The sequence below is a fragment of the Chiloscyllium plagiosum genome, unplaced genomic scaffold, assembly GCF_037043375.1.
Source record: "Chiloscyllium plagiosum isolate Xiang-an unplaced genomic scaffold, Cpla_swu_hap1 HiC_scaffold_4, whole genome shotgun sequence".
NCBI lineage: Eukaryota > Metazoa > Chordata > Chondrichthyes > Orectolobiformes > Hemiscylliidae > Chiloscyllium > Chiloscyllium plagiosum.
Window position 1 is genome coordinate 50,435,943 of NW_028270142.1, and position 18,543 is coordinate 50,454,485.

General features: G+C 41.9%; 1 protein-coding gene across 3 annotated transcripts; it reads right to left on the reverse strand.

Annotated features, from left to right (window-relative positions):
• Window positions 1–214: 214 nt before the first annotated feature.
• Window positions 215–15,654, reverse strand: txnl4a (thioredoxin-like 4A). Of its 3 annotated transcripts, none has more exons than XM_043688602.2 (4): window positions 15,536–15,654; window positions 10,898–11,124; window positions 6,793–6,896; window positions 215–644 (listed from the first exon to the last, which is right to left on the reverse strand). In XM_043688602.2, the coding sequence occupies exons 2-4, from the start codon at window positions 11,048–11,050 to the stop codon at window positions 473–475; spliced, it is 429 nt and encodes a 142-aa protein (XP_043544537.1). In that variant the 5' UTR covers window positions 11,051–11,124; window positions 15,536–15,654; the 3' UTR covers window positions 215–472. The 3 variants fall into 3 exon arrangements, with proteins under 3 accessions (XP_043544537.1, XP_087842374.1, XP_087842375.1); XM_087986248.1 differs by lacking the exon at window positions 15,536–15,654 and adding an exon at window positions 15,172–15,366; XM_087986249.1 differs by lacking the exons at window positions 10,898–11,124; window positions 15,536–15,654 and adding an exon at window positions 10,355–10,532.
• Between the last annotated feature and the right edge of the window lie 2,889 nt (window positions 15,655–18,543).

An 18,543-nucleotide genomic window follows, 5' to 3' on the forward strand; every position in this document is an offset into this window, starting at 1 on the left:
ATAATCACTGTTAATAAAGAGATTGGTAGCTTATTTCTTCGAGCAAAATACTGACAGAAACTTTAATTGGGTTTCCATCTGTAGAATGACTGGAAAACCCAAGTCCAATCATGTGGCATTGTTCAATTTTTATTTGGATATTAAGAAAGTGCAAACTATACTGAATCAAATATTCAAAAGTACTCTACCCAAAATGTAATATTACCAGACATGGGGCAGTTACATAATTTATTATTTCTGTAAAAAAAAACAATAATGGTAAATAAATCAATTTCTATTTATCACAACAAAAAACATTTTAAAAACATGACTTTCCATTCATATATAGTCTATGAATTGTGTAGTAGATAATAGTGAAGATATCCAAGGCAAACATACAAACAGATGCATTTTGAAAGTTGCTGCGTCCAATTCGAGAATGGTACTTCCAGGATAAAACTTATGGTAAACTGTTCAGCTGAACATACATAACTCAGTATCTATATTTGGTGGAATAGTCCTTCGGAGATACCACAAGACCCCTTCCTTTGCGGGCTCCTCTGTAAACTGTCTCAACAATGTCAATCATCTCCTGCTTGTCTTCCATGGGCCAATTAATTTTGTTATTGTTGCCTGTGCCCAAATCAATCATGATGTGCTTATTTCTGGAAAGAAATAAAGAAATGTTAAGCAAGGATATTTTGTAACAGAAAACCCTTCTGGTGTACAATGTTTTTGACTGTAAAACAGACACATTGGTTTTTTTTTTAATTCATTCGTGGGATGTGGGCCCCGCTGACCGGCTAGAACTTATTGCCCATCCCAAGGTCCAACCTGCTGTGGGTTGACCCACAATTTGCAAATTTCTTTGAATTCTCCTGATAATTAAAACTGAGTACAGAAGCACTGACAATGTTTCACCACCAACAGGTCAAAGGTCTGGAACTCCCTACCCAATAGCAGTGGATGTTCCTACATCACAGACTGCAGTGGCTCAAAGCAGCCATCCACCAATTTCACAGCAATTAATGTATGAAGAAATTAAAAATAAATTGTCCAAGACTCCAAGGTTTTAAATATTGGGGAGAGAAGGCTAAAATAAAAGTAAAATAATATTTTTTAAAGCTTAATGGCATTATTTTTCACAACAATTAGTCTGTTGAAAAATTGGTTAAAAAAAGTCCAATTTACTTTAATTTGTTCAACAAGTCAGTACTTAAACTGGATTGCAAATTAAATTAACTGATCACTCCATGAACTGCAGTAATCTATAAGGGAGTGTGAGAAAGTTCACTTTAACTGATACAACTTAACTGAGTACTTAAAACTTAGAACAATAAGAAATAAGTGGGGCAAGAAATGTATATTTAGTATGGCAGAATGTCAATGAAAATGATCAGAACAAGTATAAGCCATCATCTACTCATAGTAAATTGACCAGCTCATAACCCAAGTAATGAAAAAGTCACATGCTTCCTTCAGAGAGAATGGGGTGAAGAGAGCGAGAGAGCACGCGAATGTGCGCAATGGTGGGGGAGAGAGCACACGCGATGGTGAGGGAGCGAGAGCTTTTCCCTTATAGTCTTAACTGTCCCAATAACTGTTTTATAGTCGAAACTCCTCAATGTGCGTTTGTGTTAAAGAATCCCAACTATAACTCAGCACAAAGCTTTAATGCTACACTGCTCATTTGCAAGAACTGAAGTACTGTCAATAATTTCAATCTTGGTACAGGCAAAAGTAAAGGACAAGAAACGCATTTTATTAATCAGTCAGAATGTTTATCGCACAGAAGCAGCCATTCAAACTATCATGTCTCTGCCAGACACATGCAACAGCAACTCAGTTAATCCTCCTCCCCTGCCTTTGACCTCCTAGCCCTGTAATTTTTTTAAATTCCATTAATTATTTTTCTTTTGAAAGCCACAATTGAAATACTTCTGCCACACTCTCAGGCAATGCAATTACTCATTGTGCAGAAAGGTTTCTCATGTCACCATTAGTTCTTCCGTCGATCCCCTCAAATCAGAGTACACTGGTCCACAAATCTTCCATCAATGGGGCTAGTTTCTCTCTACTCTGTCCAAATCCCAAAGTATTTTGAACACCCATCAATTCCCCTCTCACCATCTCATAGAAAAAAGAAAATTACAGCACAGGATTAGGCCCTTTGGCCCTCCAAGCCTGCGCCGATCTGGATCCTCTATCTAAACCTGTTGCCTTTTTTCTAAGGATCTGTGTCCCTTTGCTCCTACCCATTCGTGTATCTGTCTATACATCTTAAATGTCGCTATCTTTCCTGTCCACTACCACCTCCACTGGCAATGCATTCCAGGCACCCACCACCCTCTGCGTGAAGAACTTTCCACATATATCTCCCCTTTGGGGCAGCATGGTGGCTCAGTGGTCTCTCAGAGCCAGGGACCTGGGTTCAATTCCCGACTCGGGCGACTGTCTGTGTGGAGTTTGCACATTCTCCCTGTGTCTATGTGGGTTTCCTCCAGGTGCTCTGGTTTCCTCCCACAATCCAAAGATGTGCAGGTTAGGTGAATTGGCCATGCTAAGTTCCCCATAGTGTTAGGTGCATTAGTTGGGGGAAATATGGGGAATAGGTCTGGGTGGATTACTCTGCGGAGGGTCGGTGTGGACTTGTTGGACCTAAGGGCCTGTTTCCAAACTGTAGGGAATCTAAACTTTTCCCCTCTCACTTTGAACTCGTGACCTCGAATAATTGAGTCCTCCACTCTGCTATCCACCTTGTCTCCACCTCTCATGATTTTGTAGGCCTCAATCAGGTCCCCCCTCAGCCTCCTCCTTTCCAATGAAAATAATTCTAATCTACTCACTCAATCTCTCCTCCTAGCTAGCACCCTCCATACTGGGCAACATCCTCTGCACCCTCTCCAAAACATCCACAACCTTTTGGTAATGTGACAACTAGAACTGGACGCAATATTTCAAACGTGACCAAACCAAAGTCTTATACAACTCTTGTACTGAAGACCCCTTGCGATGAAGGAAAGCATGCTTTATGCTTTCTTGACAACTTTACTGACCTGTGCTGCCACCTTCAGGCAACAATGGACCTGAACACCCAGATCTCTCTGTACATCAATTTTCCCCAGGACTTTTCCATTTAGTGTATAGTTTGCTCTTGAATTGGATCTTCCAAAATGCATCACCTTTCATTTGTCGGGACTGAACTCCACCTGCCATTTCTCTGACCCAACTCTTCTATATTCTGCTGTATTCGCTGACAGTCCCCTTCACTATCTGCTACTCCACCAATCTTAGTGTCATCTGCAAACTTGCTAATGAGGCAACCCAAAACTTCCTCCAAATCACAAACAGTGGTCCCAGCATGGATAGCTGTGGAACACCACTGGTTACAGGTCTCCACTTTGAGAATTTCCTTTCCACCACTACTCTCTGTCTCCTGTTGCCCAACCAGTTCTCTATCCATCTAGCTAGAACACCCTAGACCCCATGAGACTTCACCCTCTTCGTCAGCTGACCATGGGGAACCTTATCAAATGCCTTTCTACAGTTAATGTATATGACATCTCCATCCCTTCCTTCAATCAATTTTGTCACCTCTTCAAAGAATTCTATTAGGTTTGTAAGACATGACCTTCCCTGCACAAAACCATGCTGCTTATCACTGATAATCTTCCAAGTGGTAAATATCTATCCATCAGTATCTTCTCTACCACTGACATCACGCTCAGGGGTCTGTATATTACCTGGATTATCCCTGCTACCCTTCTTAAAAAAGGGGACATTAGCAATGCCCCAGTCCTCAGGGACCTCCCCCAAATTCAAGGACACTGCAAAGATATTTTTAAAGCCCCAGCTAATTCCTCTCTTGCTTCCCTTAGCAACCTGAGATAGATCCCAGCCAGACCTGAGGGCTTGTCTACCTTAATGCCTTTTAGAATACCCAACACTTCCACCCACCTTATGCTGACTTGACCTAGAGTAATCAAAGATCTATCCCTAACCTAAACAGCCACCATGTCCCTCTCCTCGGTGAATACCAATGCAAAGTACTCTTCATTATGGAAAATAAACTTAGCTTCTCTAACCTATCCATGTGATTAAAGTCAATCATCACTGAATCATCTAACAAGAGAGAAACAAAATTTTCCAAAACAGGTACTTAAAAAAATTGGGGTTAGGACAATCAAAAGAAACGTAATGAGGTTATGCAACGCAGATAGATTGTTGAAGATATTAAAAATTTCTCTTGTTAACTCTTGTTCTGAGTGTTACTACCCTCCCACATCCTTACCTAAGGTCAAAAGGTGGCTTGCTCCCTGCCAACGTCCTTTTACTATACAAATGAAGTTGGAGGGAGACAAAACATCTATTAAGTGTCACATCCTGTGATAGATCATAACATGCAGATTTTACACTGCAGTTTTCCTGCCAATCTCATCCTTCATGGCATTTCAATCTGAAATCAGCATAGTCTAAAGTGCATTCTTAAGATAATGGACATTTACACCTTTTCCAACAATACACGTTACAAACACCTGAACTATTTACAATTAATCTGAATATAGCAGTAACTTGAGCTTGCTGACTAAGTGGCTATTTGATCATACAAAATTAACATGTTCTCTTTCTCAGCAAAACTGCTGAGAGGCAAGATACATTTCAAAGCTTGCATGAGGTCCCTTTTAGGATTTGGCTCTCAAATTGATAGAAAATAGTGATCAAGATGTGCCTGACATGATCATCCAAGCTGCCATGGACCAACATGAGTTAACAATGCAGCAATACAATTTGATTTACTGGAGCAATACCTTCAGAAGCATAAACTCCTACCCAAGAGTGAAAGCTTGTGGATGTCTAACTTGGCTAGAGACAAAAAAAAATGCAGATGCTGGACTCCAAGGTAGACAATCAGGAGGCTGGAAGAAGATAGCAAGTCAGGCAGTATCAGGAGATGGCAAAGTTAACATTTTGGGTGTAACCCTTCTTCGGGATTTAACTTTGCCACCTCCTGATGCTATCTGGCTTGCTGTATTCTTCCAGCCTCCTGCTTGTCTACCTGTGAATGTCTAACTGGCCATATATCCAAAATCTATTAACTAAATAGCAAGGTCTGGAGGATGTGTGTAGATTCTGTTAGATCAGCCAAGCACAAAATTAGCAAGCACTCACGTACCTAGTGTATGATTCAGGTTAAGTGTAAGCAAAGGATGGTACATTTCCAAAATAATCAAAACCTTCAGATCCTCTAGAAACAATGAAGGAAATGGAAATTCTACATTGATACAGGAGATAGACACATTAGCCAGGGCTTACAACAGATAGTCAATGCAGGGGAAATTGAAAGTGCATCGAAAACTGTATTCATACCATAATTACCAATTGTGAGTCAGTTCCTACATTACTGTATGTAAACAAATACTGTGGATGTTGAAAATCTGAAATAAAAACAAAGTTGCAGAAATGCTCATCTGATCTGGTCCTGTCTGTGGTGCGGGGGGGGGGGGGGGGGGGGGGGTTTCAGAGGGAGAGAGAAAAACAAGATTTAAGTATCAAGTCCAATTTGACACTTCTTCAGAATGATGTTGGAGTTGAAATATTAACTGTTTCTCTCTTTTGCTCTGATTTTCAGCATCCATGGTAATTACAGGAATGTATTTATATCTTACATTACTGATCTGCAGTTTGTTGTAAGTTATTCATTATGTTCAACAATAAATAACAAATGAAACGTGAGGAGGATGGTGACAAGACATCAACAAGTTGGTCAAGTGGGTGGATAGGAGGTAGATGAGTTTCAATACAGAGACGTGTGAAGTAATGCAATTTCATCAGATGAATACTGAACATCAATAAAAAAAGGGTACAATTGTAAAGGACGTGTAGGAACAGAGGGACCTGGGTGTACACGTTCATCAATCAATGAAAGTAGCAGGATAGGTGGAGAGAGCAGTAAGTAAAGCATGTAGTGTTCTTGGCTTTATTAGCAGGGGCATGGAATACAAGAGCAAGAAGTTGATGTCGATCTTATATAAATCACTTGTTAGAACTCAGCTTAAGCATGCGCACAGATGTCAGTGCCACGTAATAGGAAAGACAGAAATGCATTGGATCGCGCGCAGAAATGAGTTACAAACATGATTACAGGTATGAGAAACTTCAGCTATGAGGACAGATTGAAGGAGTTGGGACTGTTCTCCCTAGACAGGTGTTTGAGAAAAGATCTGAGTGAGGTTTCAAAATCACAACCACCTGGACAGAATAGATTATGATGAATCTGCTTCTGCTTGCAAAGGAAACACAAACAACAACATCAATTTAAAGTGGTGTGCAAATGAAGCAAGGGTAATGTGGGGAAAAAAAACTTTTTCAGACAGCAACTTGTTAGAGTATGGAATGCATTGCTTGGGAATGTGGAGGAGTCAGATTCAGTTGAGCCATACAAAAGGGCATTGGAAAATTAATTATAACCAGAAATGGTGTGCAGGAATACGGGGAAAAGGCAGGAGTTTGGCCATTTTGGGCACCTTTCAGAATGTACTGAAATTTACCAAATTGGGAAACTTGATTTGGATGTGAATTGCTCTGCTATACACTAAAGAAAATGGGGTGTTATATGATTGATAATATATAATTATAGTCATACGATAATTTAAGAACACAAGACTTTTAATGCAGCTAAGATTCCTATCCTTTTCATACCGCAGGATTTCAACTGTGTCTATTCAATTACCAAAAAATAAAGTCATAAGTTTTTATAAGGATTGTTATTTATTCTTGATACATTCGTTGTTTAAGAACTTTAATGACACATACCTGAAAAAAAACATAACAGTGCATGGATCATACAACTCGTACATCTTGTTGAAGTCTGGTACCTCTGTGATATCCACTAAATAAATAACAGCAAAGTTTTTCACCTAAGAAAAAAGAGGAATACACTTTTACAACTACAATAAGAACCTAAAATCTGGACTCCCTAGAATGTCATGAAATTAAGCTGAAAATGTGTTGCTGGAAAAGCGCAGCAGGTCAGGCAGCATCCAGGGAACAGGAGAATCGACGTTTCGGGCAGAAGCCCTTCTTCAGGAAATGTCGATTCTCCTGTTCCCTGGATGCTGCCTGACTTGCTGCGCTTTTCCAGCAACACATTTTCAGCTCTGATCTCCAGCATCTGCAGACCTCACTTTCTCCTGTCATGAAATTAAGTATTATATAAAACAAAAAACTGCGGATGCTGGAAATCTGAAACAAAAACAGAAATTGCTGGAGAAACTCAGCAGGTCTGCTGATATCTGTGGAGAGAAAGGAGAGCTAATGTTTTGAGTCCAGAGACCCTTCTTCAGATTGCTAACTCTGCTTTTTCTCCAAAGATGCTGACACACCTACTGAGTTTTGCCAGTAATTTCTGTTTTTGCTTAAGAATGTTTTATATATAGTCAGAGTTGTACAGCATGAAAACAGATCTTTCGGTCCAACTTGTCCAATGCAGACCAGATATCCAAAATAAAATGAGTCCCATTTGCCAGGATTTAGCCCTTATCCCTCTAAACCCTCCCTATTCATATTCCCGACCAGATGTCTTTTAAATGTTGTAATTGTACCAGCCTTCACCACTTCCTCTGGCAGCTCATTCCATACATGCATCACTTTCTGCGTGAAAAAGTTGCCCCTTAGGTCCTTTTTATTTCTTTCCCTTCTCACTTTAAACTTAGTCCCTCTAGTTTTGGACCATCCTCCATCCCCAGGGAAAAGACTGTCTATTTACCCTATGCACGCCCTTCATGATTTTATAAACCTCAATTTTTCACCCCATATCCTCCAATGCTCCAGGGAAACAGCATTAGCTTTTTCAGCCTCTCCCCATAGTTCAAACCCTCCAACAATGGCAACATCCTTGTAAATCTTTTCTGAACCCTTTCAAGTTTCACAACATCCTTCCAATAAAAGGGAGGCCAGAATTGAATGCAGTGTTCCAAAACTGGCCTAACCAATGCCCTGTTCAGCCTCAAATGACCTCCCAACTCCGATATTCAATGTATTGACAAATAAAGGCAGGCATTCCAAATGCCTTCTTCACTATCCTATGTACCTGCGACTCCACTTTAAGGAATTATGAACTTGCACTCTTTGTTCAGTAACACTCCCCAGGAACTAATGTTTATAAATGAACCATATCCAATGCCATCAGCCATTTCATACTTTCACATAGAATGAACTGAATTCGCTGAAGATTGGCATATGTGATGCTGGGGAGCCCAGGAGAATGCCATGACAGATCATCCACTCTGCACATCCTGATCAAGGTGGACATAAATACTTCAACTTTGTCTTTTCACACACGAGCATGTTGCCCATATCATATTTGTGATGCATTCATCCTCTGCTGATTGGTGGTGGACAATGAAACACTCACAATTGGATATAGCAAGATTGTACTGCTTAGATCTAATTTATTCATTCGTGACCATTTAATTCTGTCTAAGGCATACTGATTCCACTATCTGTGCTGCGCATAGTTATTTGTCACCAGGTTGATATCTCATTTTTAGGATGGCTGGTGCTGCTGCTATACTCTTCAATGGATAAAGGTTTACTGTCTACTTGATGGTAATGTGAGAGTGATAACTGGGGTATGAAGATACAGATTGCAGGTGAAGATAATTCTGCTGCTAATGCTCCTTAGCACCTAATCAATGCCCAGTTTTGAGTTGGGAAAAAGTGAGGGCTGCAGATGCTGGAGATCAGAGTCGAGAGTGTGGTGCCGGAAAAGCACAGCAGGTCAGGCAGCATCCGAGGAGCAGGAGAATCGACATTTCAGGCATAAGCCCTTCATCAAGAATGAGGCTTGTGTGTCGGGGCTGAGAGATAAATGAGAGGGGGCTGGGGTTGGGGAGAGGTAGCTGGGAAAGCAATAGGTGGATGAAGGTGAGGGAGAAGGTGATAGGTCAGAGCGGGCAGTGATGGACGGGTTGGAAGGAAAATGAGGAAGCTGTTGAAATCCACATTTATCCCGTGTAGTTGCAGAGTCCCGAGGCGGAATATGAGGCGCTCTTCCTCCAGGCGTCGGGTATAACGGTTTGCAGGTGGAGGCAGCCCAGGACATGTCCTTGATGTTGCAGGAGGGGGAATTGAAGTGTTCATCCACGGTGCGGTGAGGTTGTTGGGTGCGGGTGTCCCAGATATGTTCTCTGAAACGATCCGCAAGAAGGGTTCCTGTCTCCCCGAGGTAGAGGAGACCACGCTAGATGCAACGGATGCAGTAGATGACATTGGTGTTTTGATGACAGTTTTGAGTTGCTAAATTTGTTCCAAGTCTGTCCCATTTAGCAGAGTAGTAGTGCCATACAACAGGATGCATGGATTCACAATGTAAAAAAGAGACGTAGTGCCTAATAAAGGCTTGAAAAGTGGATAATAAAGAATGGAAATTACAGCATTTTCCTCATTGAATGGAGAGTTATAGCATACTGCTAAAGATGCACTACATTTCATCTGGTCAAAAAGGAGTACTGGTAGAACTCTATGTATGTAGCTTGCATCCTTCCTCGGTGAATCCAGACAAAAATAAATGTACTTTGAAAGAAATCCATGAGACTGTGCAGATTGAAGAACAGAACACACAGATTGGCCCTGGCAGAGCCTAAATTGGGCCACTCAGTTCCTGAACTAATTACTTGGTACAAATAGACAAAAGAGCTGAACTCCAGAGGTGAGGTGATGGTGACAGCTTTTGACAGAGGCCATATTCAACCAAGTGTGGCATTAAGAAGCCCGAGCAAAACTGGAATCAGTGGGTATTGGGGGTGAACTCTCTGCTGGTTGAAGTTAAAACAGGCACATTGGAACATGGTTATGGTTATTGCAGGTCAGTCAACTCAGCTCCAGAACACCTCTGCAGGAGTTCCCCAGGGTAGTGTCCTAGGCCTAACTATCTTCAGCTGCATCATCAATGACCTTCCCTCCATCATAAGATCAGAAGTGGGGATGTTTGCCGATGATTGAACGAGGTTCAGCACCATTCACAACTCCTCAGATAGTGAAGCAATCTATGTTCAAATGTAACAAGATCTGGACAATACCCTGGCTTGAGTTGGCAAGTGGCAAATAACATTCAACACCATAGAAATGCCAGGCAATGACCATTTCCAATTAGAGATGAGAAAAGAAGGGAAACCACAATCCCATGATTGTGTTAATGTTAATATCAACAACATCTTGGGGGTTACCATTAAACACAAACTCAACTGGACTCGCACATAAAGACAGCGGCTAGAAGAGCAGGAGAGAAGCTAGTACCTCACCTCCTGACTCCCCAAAACCTGTCTATCATCTACAAGGCACAAATCAGGAATGTGATGGAATACACCCCACTTGCCTGGATGGGTTCAGCAGCAAAAACACTCAAGAAGCTTGACACCATTCAGGACAAAGCAGCATGCTTGACTAGGACCAGTTCCTCCAGTGATGCTCAGTAGCAGCAGCGTGTACTATCGACAAGATGGACTGTAGAAATTCCTAAAGATGCTTACGCTGCACCTTCCAAACCCACGACCACTTCTATCTAAAAAGACAAAGGAAGTAGAGACATGGGAACACCACCATCTACAAGTTTCCCTTCAAGCCACTCAACATCGTGACTTGGAAATATATTGCTGTTCCTTTAGTCACTGTGCCAAAATCCTGGAATTCCCTCCCTAAGTCATTAAGCATCAACCTGCACCACATGGACTGCAACAGTTTAAGGGAACATCTTCCCACCACGTTCTCAAGGGCAATCAGGGTTGGGCAATAAATGCTGCCTGACTAGCGACATCCATATCCCACGAATGATTAGAAGAAATTTAATTGAACATTGCATTTTAATTGAATACAACTTTACCTAACCCAGGTGCACTTGCTGATATTTACAAAGGCTTACCTTTTCAGCAATACTATACAACACCTCATCCATCTTCATACAAGTTGGGTCCCAATCATGACCAAAGCGAATGACAACGACACGATCCTCCTCTGACAGAATAGCCTGGTCCACTTGCCAGCCATTGTGGAGATGTGGCAGCATATACGACATTGTGACAAAGAGTTGGACAACGTCTAACACGTCTTGTAACTTCAAAACCAAAAAAAAGTGAAAATACTTGGAGCCTAGAAAGAAAAAGGTTAGTCTTATGAATAAAGGCTCCATGCTAATAGAATAGGTTCTTAAGACACAGGCAGACTGATGTAAATAAGTTATAGCTTAGGCCTTTAAAGGTTTTAAAAAGCAGAATCCAGATCAGTCATCAAGAAGTTAACAGCTTGTATTTTAATAGTCTTTGACACCATAAAACTTACCATAAGCATGACAAAGTCTGCCACCAAGCTACATAGAAAGACATTTTAGTACTTACGCTTAAAACCTTGTTCAATGGGCAAGTTTCAAAGCAAGTCTGAAAGTAAGAAGGAAGGGCGGTAAATGGAAAAGTGGCAGACAGCTTTAAGGGAGGACATCTAGAGCTTGGGACCTTGGCAGCCAAAAGCACAGCCACCACTGTTGGAGTAATCAATGTTAGGATGCTCAAGACGCCTGAAGAAAGGAATGCAGCAATCTTTTATAATGTTGGGGGTGGGGGAGGGGGAGTGGCCTCTGAAGGATTGGAGGAGATTACAATGATATGTATGTTATTACTTATCAGTGAATACTTAATACTTGCTAAAATATCCCCTCCTTATTGTTCTATGCTTAACATTGATCAAATTGGTAAGATTTGCATTGAAGTTTGCATTTTACACTGTAGTTGAAAACACAACAAATTCCAATTTTAAAGAATGAAACAGCAACAAATTCACAATTTTTTTTTAATGGTAACTGTCTGATTCCCTATCACATTGCATACTCCTTGGTCATATTACAACATAGGGAAATCGCTACGAGTAATGTTTGTGTGATTCCCCGACAGTCTTTTGCTTTCTTGCAAACTTCCATGGCTTTGTTCATGCTTTCGAGAGGTAGCACAGAGTGTCTGTGACCAATGAAACTGGAGCGGAGTGGACGGTTGAGATGTGGGGTAAAAACAAGAGTTTAAAAGTGATCTTTGTCTTATGGTCCCAATTAGCAACTTCTCTCGAGAAGGGGGAGGGGTGGTCACTTTTGTTTTGCTTTGATTTGGAGGGGGCAGTGGGAACAGAGAGAAAGGGAGGCACAGATGTGCTGTCATTTTTCTTATTGTAAAAGCCCACTTCAGGGGTTGCTATAGGATTCAGGTCCCTCTCAGCCTGTCATAATGACAAAGAGTCATAGAGATGTACAGCACGGAAACAGTCCCATCAGTCCAACCCGTCCATGCGAACCAGATATCCCAACCTAATCTAGTCCCACCTGCCAGCACCCGGCCCATATCCCTCCAAAGCCCCCCTATTCATATACCCATCCAGATGCCTTTTAAATTTTGCAATTGTACTAGCCTCCACCACTTCCTCTGGCAGCTTATTCCATACATGTACTACCCTCTGCATGAAAAGGTTGTCTCTTTTATATCTTTCCCCTCTCACCATAAAACTATGCCCTCTAGTTCTAAACTCCCACACACCAGGGAAAAGACTTTGTCTCTTTATCCTATCCATGCCCCTCATGATTTTATAAACCTCTATGAGGTCACCCTTCAGCCTCCAAAGCTCCAGGGAAAACAGCCCCAGCTTATTCAACCTCTCCCCATAGCTCAAATCCTCCAACCCTGGCAACATCCTTGTAAATCTTTCCTGAACTCTTTCAAGTTTCACAACATGTTTCCGATGGGAAGGAGATCAGAATTGCACACAATATTCCAAAACTGGCCTAACCAATGTCCTGTACAGCCACAACATGCCCTCCCAACTCCTGTACTCAATACTCTGACCAGTAAAGGAAAGCATACCAAACGCCTTCTTCACTATCCAATCTACCTGCGACTCCACTTTCAAGAAGCTATGAACTCCAAGGTCTTTTTGTTCACCAACACTCCCGAGGATCTTACTATTAAGAATATATGTCCTTCTAAGATTTGCCTTCTCAAAATGCAGCAGCTCACATTTATCTGAATTAAACACTATCTGCCACTCCTCAGCCCATTGGCCCATCAGATCAAGATCCCGTTGTAATCTGAGGTAACCTTCTTCGCTGTCCGCTATACCTTAAATTTTGGTGTCATCTGCAAACTTACTAACTATACCTCTTATATAAATGATTTGGATGTGAGCATACGAAAAGAAGAGGACCCAGCACCAATCCTGTGGCACTCCACTGGTCACTGGCCTCCAGTCTGAAAAACAACCCTCCACCACCACCCTCTGTCTTCAACCTTTGAGGCAGTTCTGTATCCAAATGGCTAGTTCTCCCTGTATTCCATGAAATCTAACCTTGCTAACCAGTCTACCATGGGGAACCTTGTTGAATGCCTTACTGAAGTCCATATAGATCACATCTACTGTTCTGCCCTCATCGATCCTCTTTGTTACTTCTTCAAAAAACTCAATTAAGTTTGTGAGACATGATTTCCCACGCACAAAGCCATGTTGACTATCCCTAATCAGTCCTTGCCTTTCCAAATACATGAATATCCTGTCCCTCAGGATTCCAATAACTTGCCTACCACCGACGTCAGCTCACTGGTCTATAGTGCCCTGGCTCGTCCTTGCCACCTTTCTTAAATAGTGGTACCACGTTAGCCAACCTCCAGTCTTCTGGCACCTCACCTGTGACTATCGATGTTACAATTATCTCAGCAGGGGGCCCTGCAATCACTTCCCTAGCTTCCCATACAGTTCTAGGGTGATCAGGTCCTAGGGATTTATCCACTTTTATGCATTTCAAGACATCCAGACTTTCTCCTCTATAACATGAATGTTTTTCAACATGTCACCATCTATTTCCCTACATTCCATATCTTCCATGTCCTGCTCCACAGTAAACACTAATGCAAAATACTCGTTTAGTATCTCCCCCATCTCCTGTGGCTCCGCACAAAGGCCGCCTTGCTGACCTTTCAGGAGTTCTATTCTCTCCCTAGTTATGTATTTGTAAAAATCCTTTGGATTCTTCTTAACCCTATTTGCCAAAGCAATATCATCTCCCCTCCTGACTCCCCTCTTAGATATACTCCTATTCTTCCATGATTCTCAATCTACCCTGTCTATACCTGACATGTTTCCTTCTTTTTCTGAAACAAACCCTCAACTTCTCCAGTCATCCAGTATTCCTTATACCTACCAGCCTTTTCTTTCACCCCAACAGGAATATACTTTCTCTGGACTCTCATTATCTCATTTCTGAAGGCTTCCCATTTTCCAGACCCCAGTTAGTTCTTGAAAGTTCGGACCTAATATCGCCAAAATTAGTCTTCCTCCAATTTAGAACTTCAATTTTTACATCTGGTCTATCCTTTTCCATCACTATTTTAAATCTAATAGAATTATGGTCACTGACCCCAAAGTGCACCCCCACTGGTACCTCATTCACCTGCCCTGCCTTATTTCCCAAGAGTAGGCCAGGTTTCGACCATCTCTAGCAGGTACATCCACATACTGAATCAGAAAATTTTCTTGCACACACTTAAATTCCGCCCCATCTCAACCGTTAACACTATGGCAGTCCCAGTCTATGTTTGGAAAGTTAAAATCCCCTACCATAATCACCCTATTAATCTTACAGATAACTGAGATCTCCTTACAAATTTGTTTCTCAATTTTCCGCTGGCTATTAGGGGGTCTATAATACAATCCCCAATAAGGTGATCATCCCTTATTTCTCAGTTCCACCTAAATAACATCCTTGGATGTATTTCCAGGAATATCCTCCCTCAGTACAGCTGTAATGCTATCTATCCCTTATCAAAAACACCACTCCCCCTCCTCTCTTGCCTTCCTTTCTGACCTTCCTGTAGCATTTGTATCCTGGAACATTAAGCTGCCAGTCCTGTCCAACCCTGACCAACTTTTCTATAATTGCTATGATATCCCAGTCCCATGTTCCTAACTATGCTGAGTTCATCCACCTTCCCTGTTCGGCCTCTTGCATTGAAATAACTGCAGTTTAATTAATCAGTCCTACCTTGTTCTCTGCTTTGTCCCTGACTGTTTGACTCACTTCTTTTCTCAACCGTGCGAGTCTCAGATTGATCTCTTTCTTCACTATCTCACCCCAATTCCCTCACATCTAGCCCTGAAGGAGGGTTATACCTGTTAGGTTTACTTCTCCACCTCCAGAAGCTTGCTGTGTTCTTCCAGCCTCCTGCTGGTCTACTTGGTCTCTAACTCAATAACCATGGCTGGTGACTGCCTCTGCCTCTTTAAAAACAAGCTGCTGCCAGAAAACAGGTGGACAGCAGAGGTGAAGGAGGCTCTTTAACAAACAAAACACCCGTTTAAGAGATAATTGATGGTGGTTAACATTAACCCCGGTGTGTGTTTGAATGACTCTGGGGGGGGGGGGGGGAGCAATGGTCAGATGCACCATGTCCACCATCTCTATATCGCCGTAAAGACACGACAGAGAAATGTAAATACGCGACTGACGACGAGTCTGTGAGCCGGCCGGGCTCACCTGAGACACCAGTCCCCCGGTATTGACACCGTCCCGCCGGCTCCTCCGCACACACCGAGCAGCAACCCCTCCACCTCGTCCCGGCCCTGGCTCCCGCGGCAGGGCCTCTGACAACCAAGATGGCGGCCGCCGGGCTGGGGGAAAGGGGCGCACGCGCGGGATCTCTGCGCCCATGCGGGGGAAAACTCGCGATGTCTCCTTGAGGCCCTCTGCTGGCGCAGTGACAGATTGTACGCTGGTGGTCCTTATCGCAATGCGTTGGCACGCTGCCCCCTCTGAGGGGCAGCCAAGTGTGTGTAGGGAATGCAGCAGCCAATTTGCACACAGCAAGCTCCCTACATCCAATAATATCCAGATGATCTGTTTTTGTTTGCAAAATTGGCCCAGGGATTAAATATTAGTTTGGATGTGAGGAATAACACTTCTTTCAAGTAATGGAACAGAATCTTTTCCATCCAACCAAGAGTTGATGTTTCAACTAAATGATCTTAAACAGTGCAGCACTCCCTCGGTATTGCACTGGAATGTTAGTGTAGAGATTTGGAAAGGTGGTGAAACTCTCACACTCAGAGTTAATGGTGCTGGAAGGCTAACAAGGTAATGGCAACATCAATAAAGTCCTGGAATAAAACCGGTTATGAGCTTTGACAAAATGTTACAGATCTGAAACATCTCTTCTGATATTTGCACCAAAGATGCTGCCTGACCTACTAGTGATTACCAGAGATTTAGTAATGTTAATGAAATTGAATGTCATGGGGCGATGGTTGGATTCTTTCTTGTTGAAAATGGTCATTATTTGGAACTTGTGTGGTACAAATTTTACTTGCTATTTGTCAGCACAAGGTTGAATTTGTCCAGGTATTGCTGCACACGGACATAAATGGTACTGTAAATTGTGTAATCATCAGCAAACATCCCCACTTCTGACCTTATGATGGATGGAAGGTCATTGAGTCACAGAGTCAAAGAGATGTACAGCATGGAAACAGACCCTTTGGTCCAACTCATTCATGCAGACCAGACATCCAAAATAAATCTAGTCTCATTTGTCAGCATTTGTCCCATATCCCTCCAAATGTTTTAATTGTATCAGACTCCACCACTTCCTCAGGCAGCTCATTCTACACAATCACCATCATCTGAGTGAAAAATTTGCCCTTTAGTTCCCTTTTAAATCTTTTCCCTTTCACCTTAAAGATATACCTTCTAGTTTTAGACATTATTGACAAAGTAGCTGAATATAATTGCCGTAGATTGGATTCCCTGTAATTGGTAATTAATTTCCGGATATCATGTTGCAAAAATATTTAAAGTAGTTTTTTTCAAGCTGAGTGATACACAATAACTAGTTAAAATGCTAATGAGTCCTGCATTTCATTATTTTCACTTACACAGCTGGATGCCAGATTTATAGGTGTTTTTGTGAAATAGTCTTGGATTGGTGATTGTAACCATCTACGTCCTGGGATGAAGTAACTTCATTATATTGCAATCAGAATCCTTTCCTCAGTACTTGTGAAAAGCAAAATTCCTCTGAATGTGATTTATTCAGTTGTGCAATGGCTTTATTTCCAACTTTGAATGCTGGGAGACTGGTTCATCTAAAATGACTATGTCCCACTATTCATCCTAACTCATTCCATTTCATCATCTACTAAGAAAGTACAGTGAAACTTACTTGTATTTTACAGTGCATAGCTTCCATTCAAATTCATAGATTATATTGAAAGACATTATAGATTGTACCTCATCTCACTTTGATGCTCACAGCAACGATCTTTTCAATATGAGGGCATGATTCATCCAGAGCAAGAAATTAGAGTTGGAGAAATTCAAAGAGATGGCTGTTCTTCCTATGCAGAAGGAAATTGTGCTGAGCATGATAAATTTGCCCATCTGCAATGCCCCCAGGTTCCGAGAAAAAAAGTGCTTACTCATAATTTAATTGACTCCATTTTGTTACTGGGCGGTCTGCTAATGTATGGCACAGATCTGGCATGGTTTGGATCAGTTTCCTCTTGATTATACAGGAAACACAGAATGAGGAGAAGATCATTCACCAACAGGAATCTAATCTATCATTAAGACATGTACCTTCTTGTACCTTCTTATCCTTAAGTTCTCCATACAAAAGCCAGTCTGGGCACAGCACAGCAATCTCCTCCCCACCACCTTCCCTGCCAGGCAGAACAAGAAAGCAGGTCATGAATCCACTCCTCTCAGAATGGGAGTCAACCCCCATTTTGTTTCAATCTATATATTAACTTCATCTACGTAACCTTTAGTACCTTCTAAAGAAAGTCTTTCAAATCTGGTTTGAAATTTTCATTTGACCTACTTTACGAGAGACTTTGTGACTAGCCATATAAATACCAAGTAGGTCAGAGGCTGAGAATTCCATGGCAAATAACTCACCTCTTTACTCCGCAAAACCCGTCCACTATCTACAAGGCACAAAGTCAACAGTGTGATGGAATACTCACCACTTGCCTGGTTGGATGCAGGTCCAACAGCATGCAAGAGCCTCAACACTGTCCAGAACAATGTGAACTGTTAAACTGAGTGCTGGAGTTTTGCAGGCACTCCTCTTTGTGGTCAGCCATGTTGTGCCCTTACTTTGCTGATACCAGATCAATGATTTCCTGGTTCAGCATCTGCACAGAGGTAATTATGCCAAGGTGGAAAAGCTAACTTTGTGCACATGTATGATGGAGGGTGATTAGCAATCAGCTGAAGACAAAGTAACAAACCCGTTTGAGAAGAATGAGGAGGACTGAGATATTCACAGTCATAGATAGTGACTTTGATTAGGACCATTTCAGTGCTGTGATGGGGAGAAATCTAATTTGAGAGATATGACCATGGATTTCTAGGAAAAATGGGCACATATTTAGAAGGTTAGATAGAAAGGAAGATTGGTGATTGTGTAGTGGTTTCAAAAGACAATAACATGCTTTGTATTTTTTTTAAGGGGGGTATAATTCCGATAGTTTTAAAATGCAGGG

Bases quoted from the DNA above. Each gene is read 5' to 3' on its own strand.
- txnl4a (XM_043688602.2), bottom strand. From the start codon at position 11,050: ATGTCGTATATGCTGCCACATCTCCACAATGGCTGGCAAGTGGACCAG. The intron at 6,897-10,897 runs GTAAGCCTTTGT...CTTTTTTCTTAG, and splicing joins TGTATAGTATTGCTGAAAAG to GTGAAAAACTTTGCTGTTAT. The intron at 645-6,792 runs GTATGTGTCATT...ATTTCTTTCCAG, and splicing joins ACTGTTATGTTTTTTTTCAG to AAATAAGCACATCATGATTG.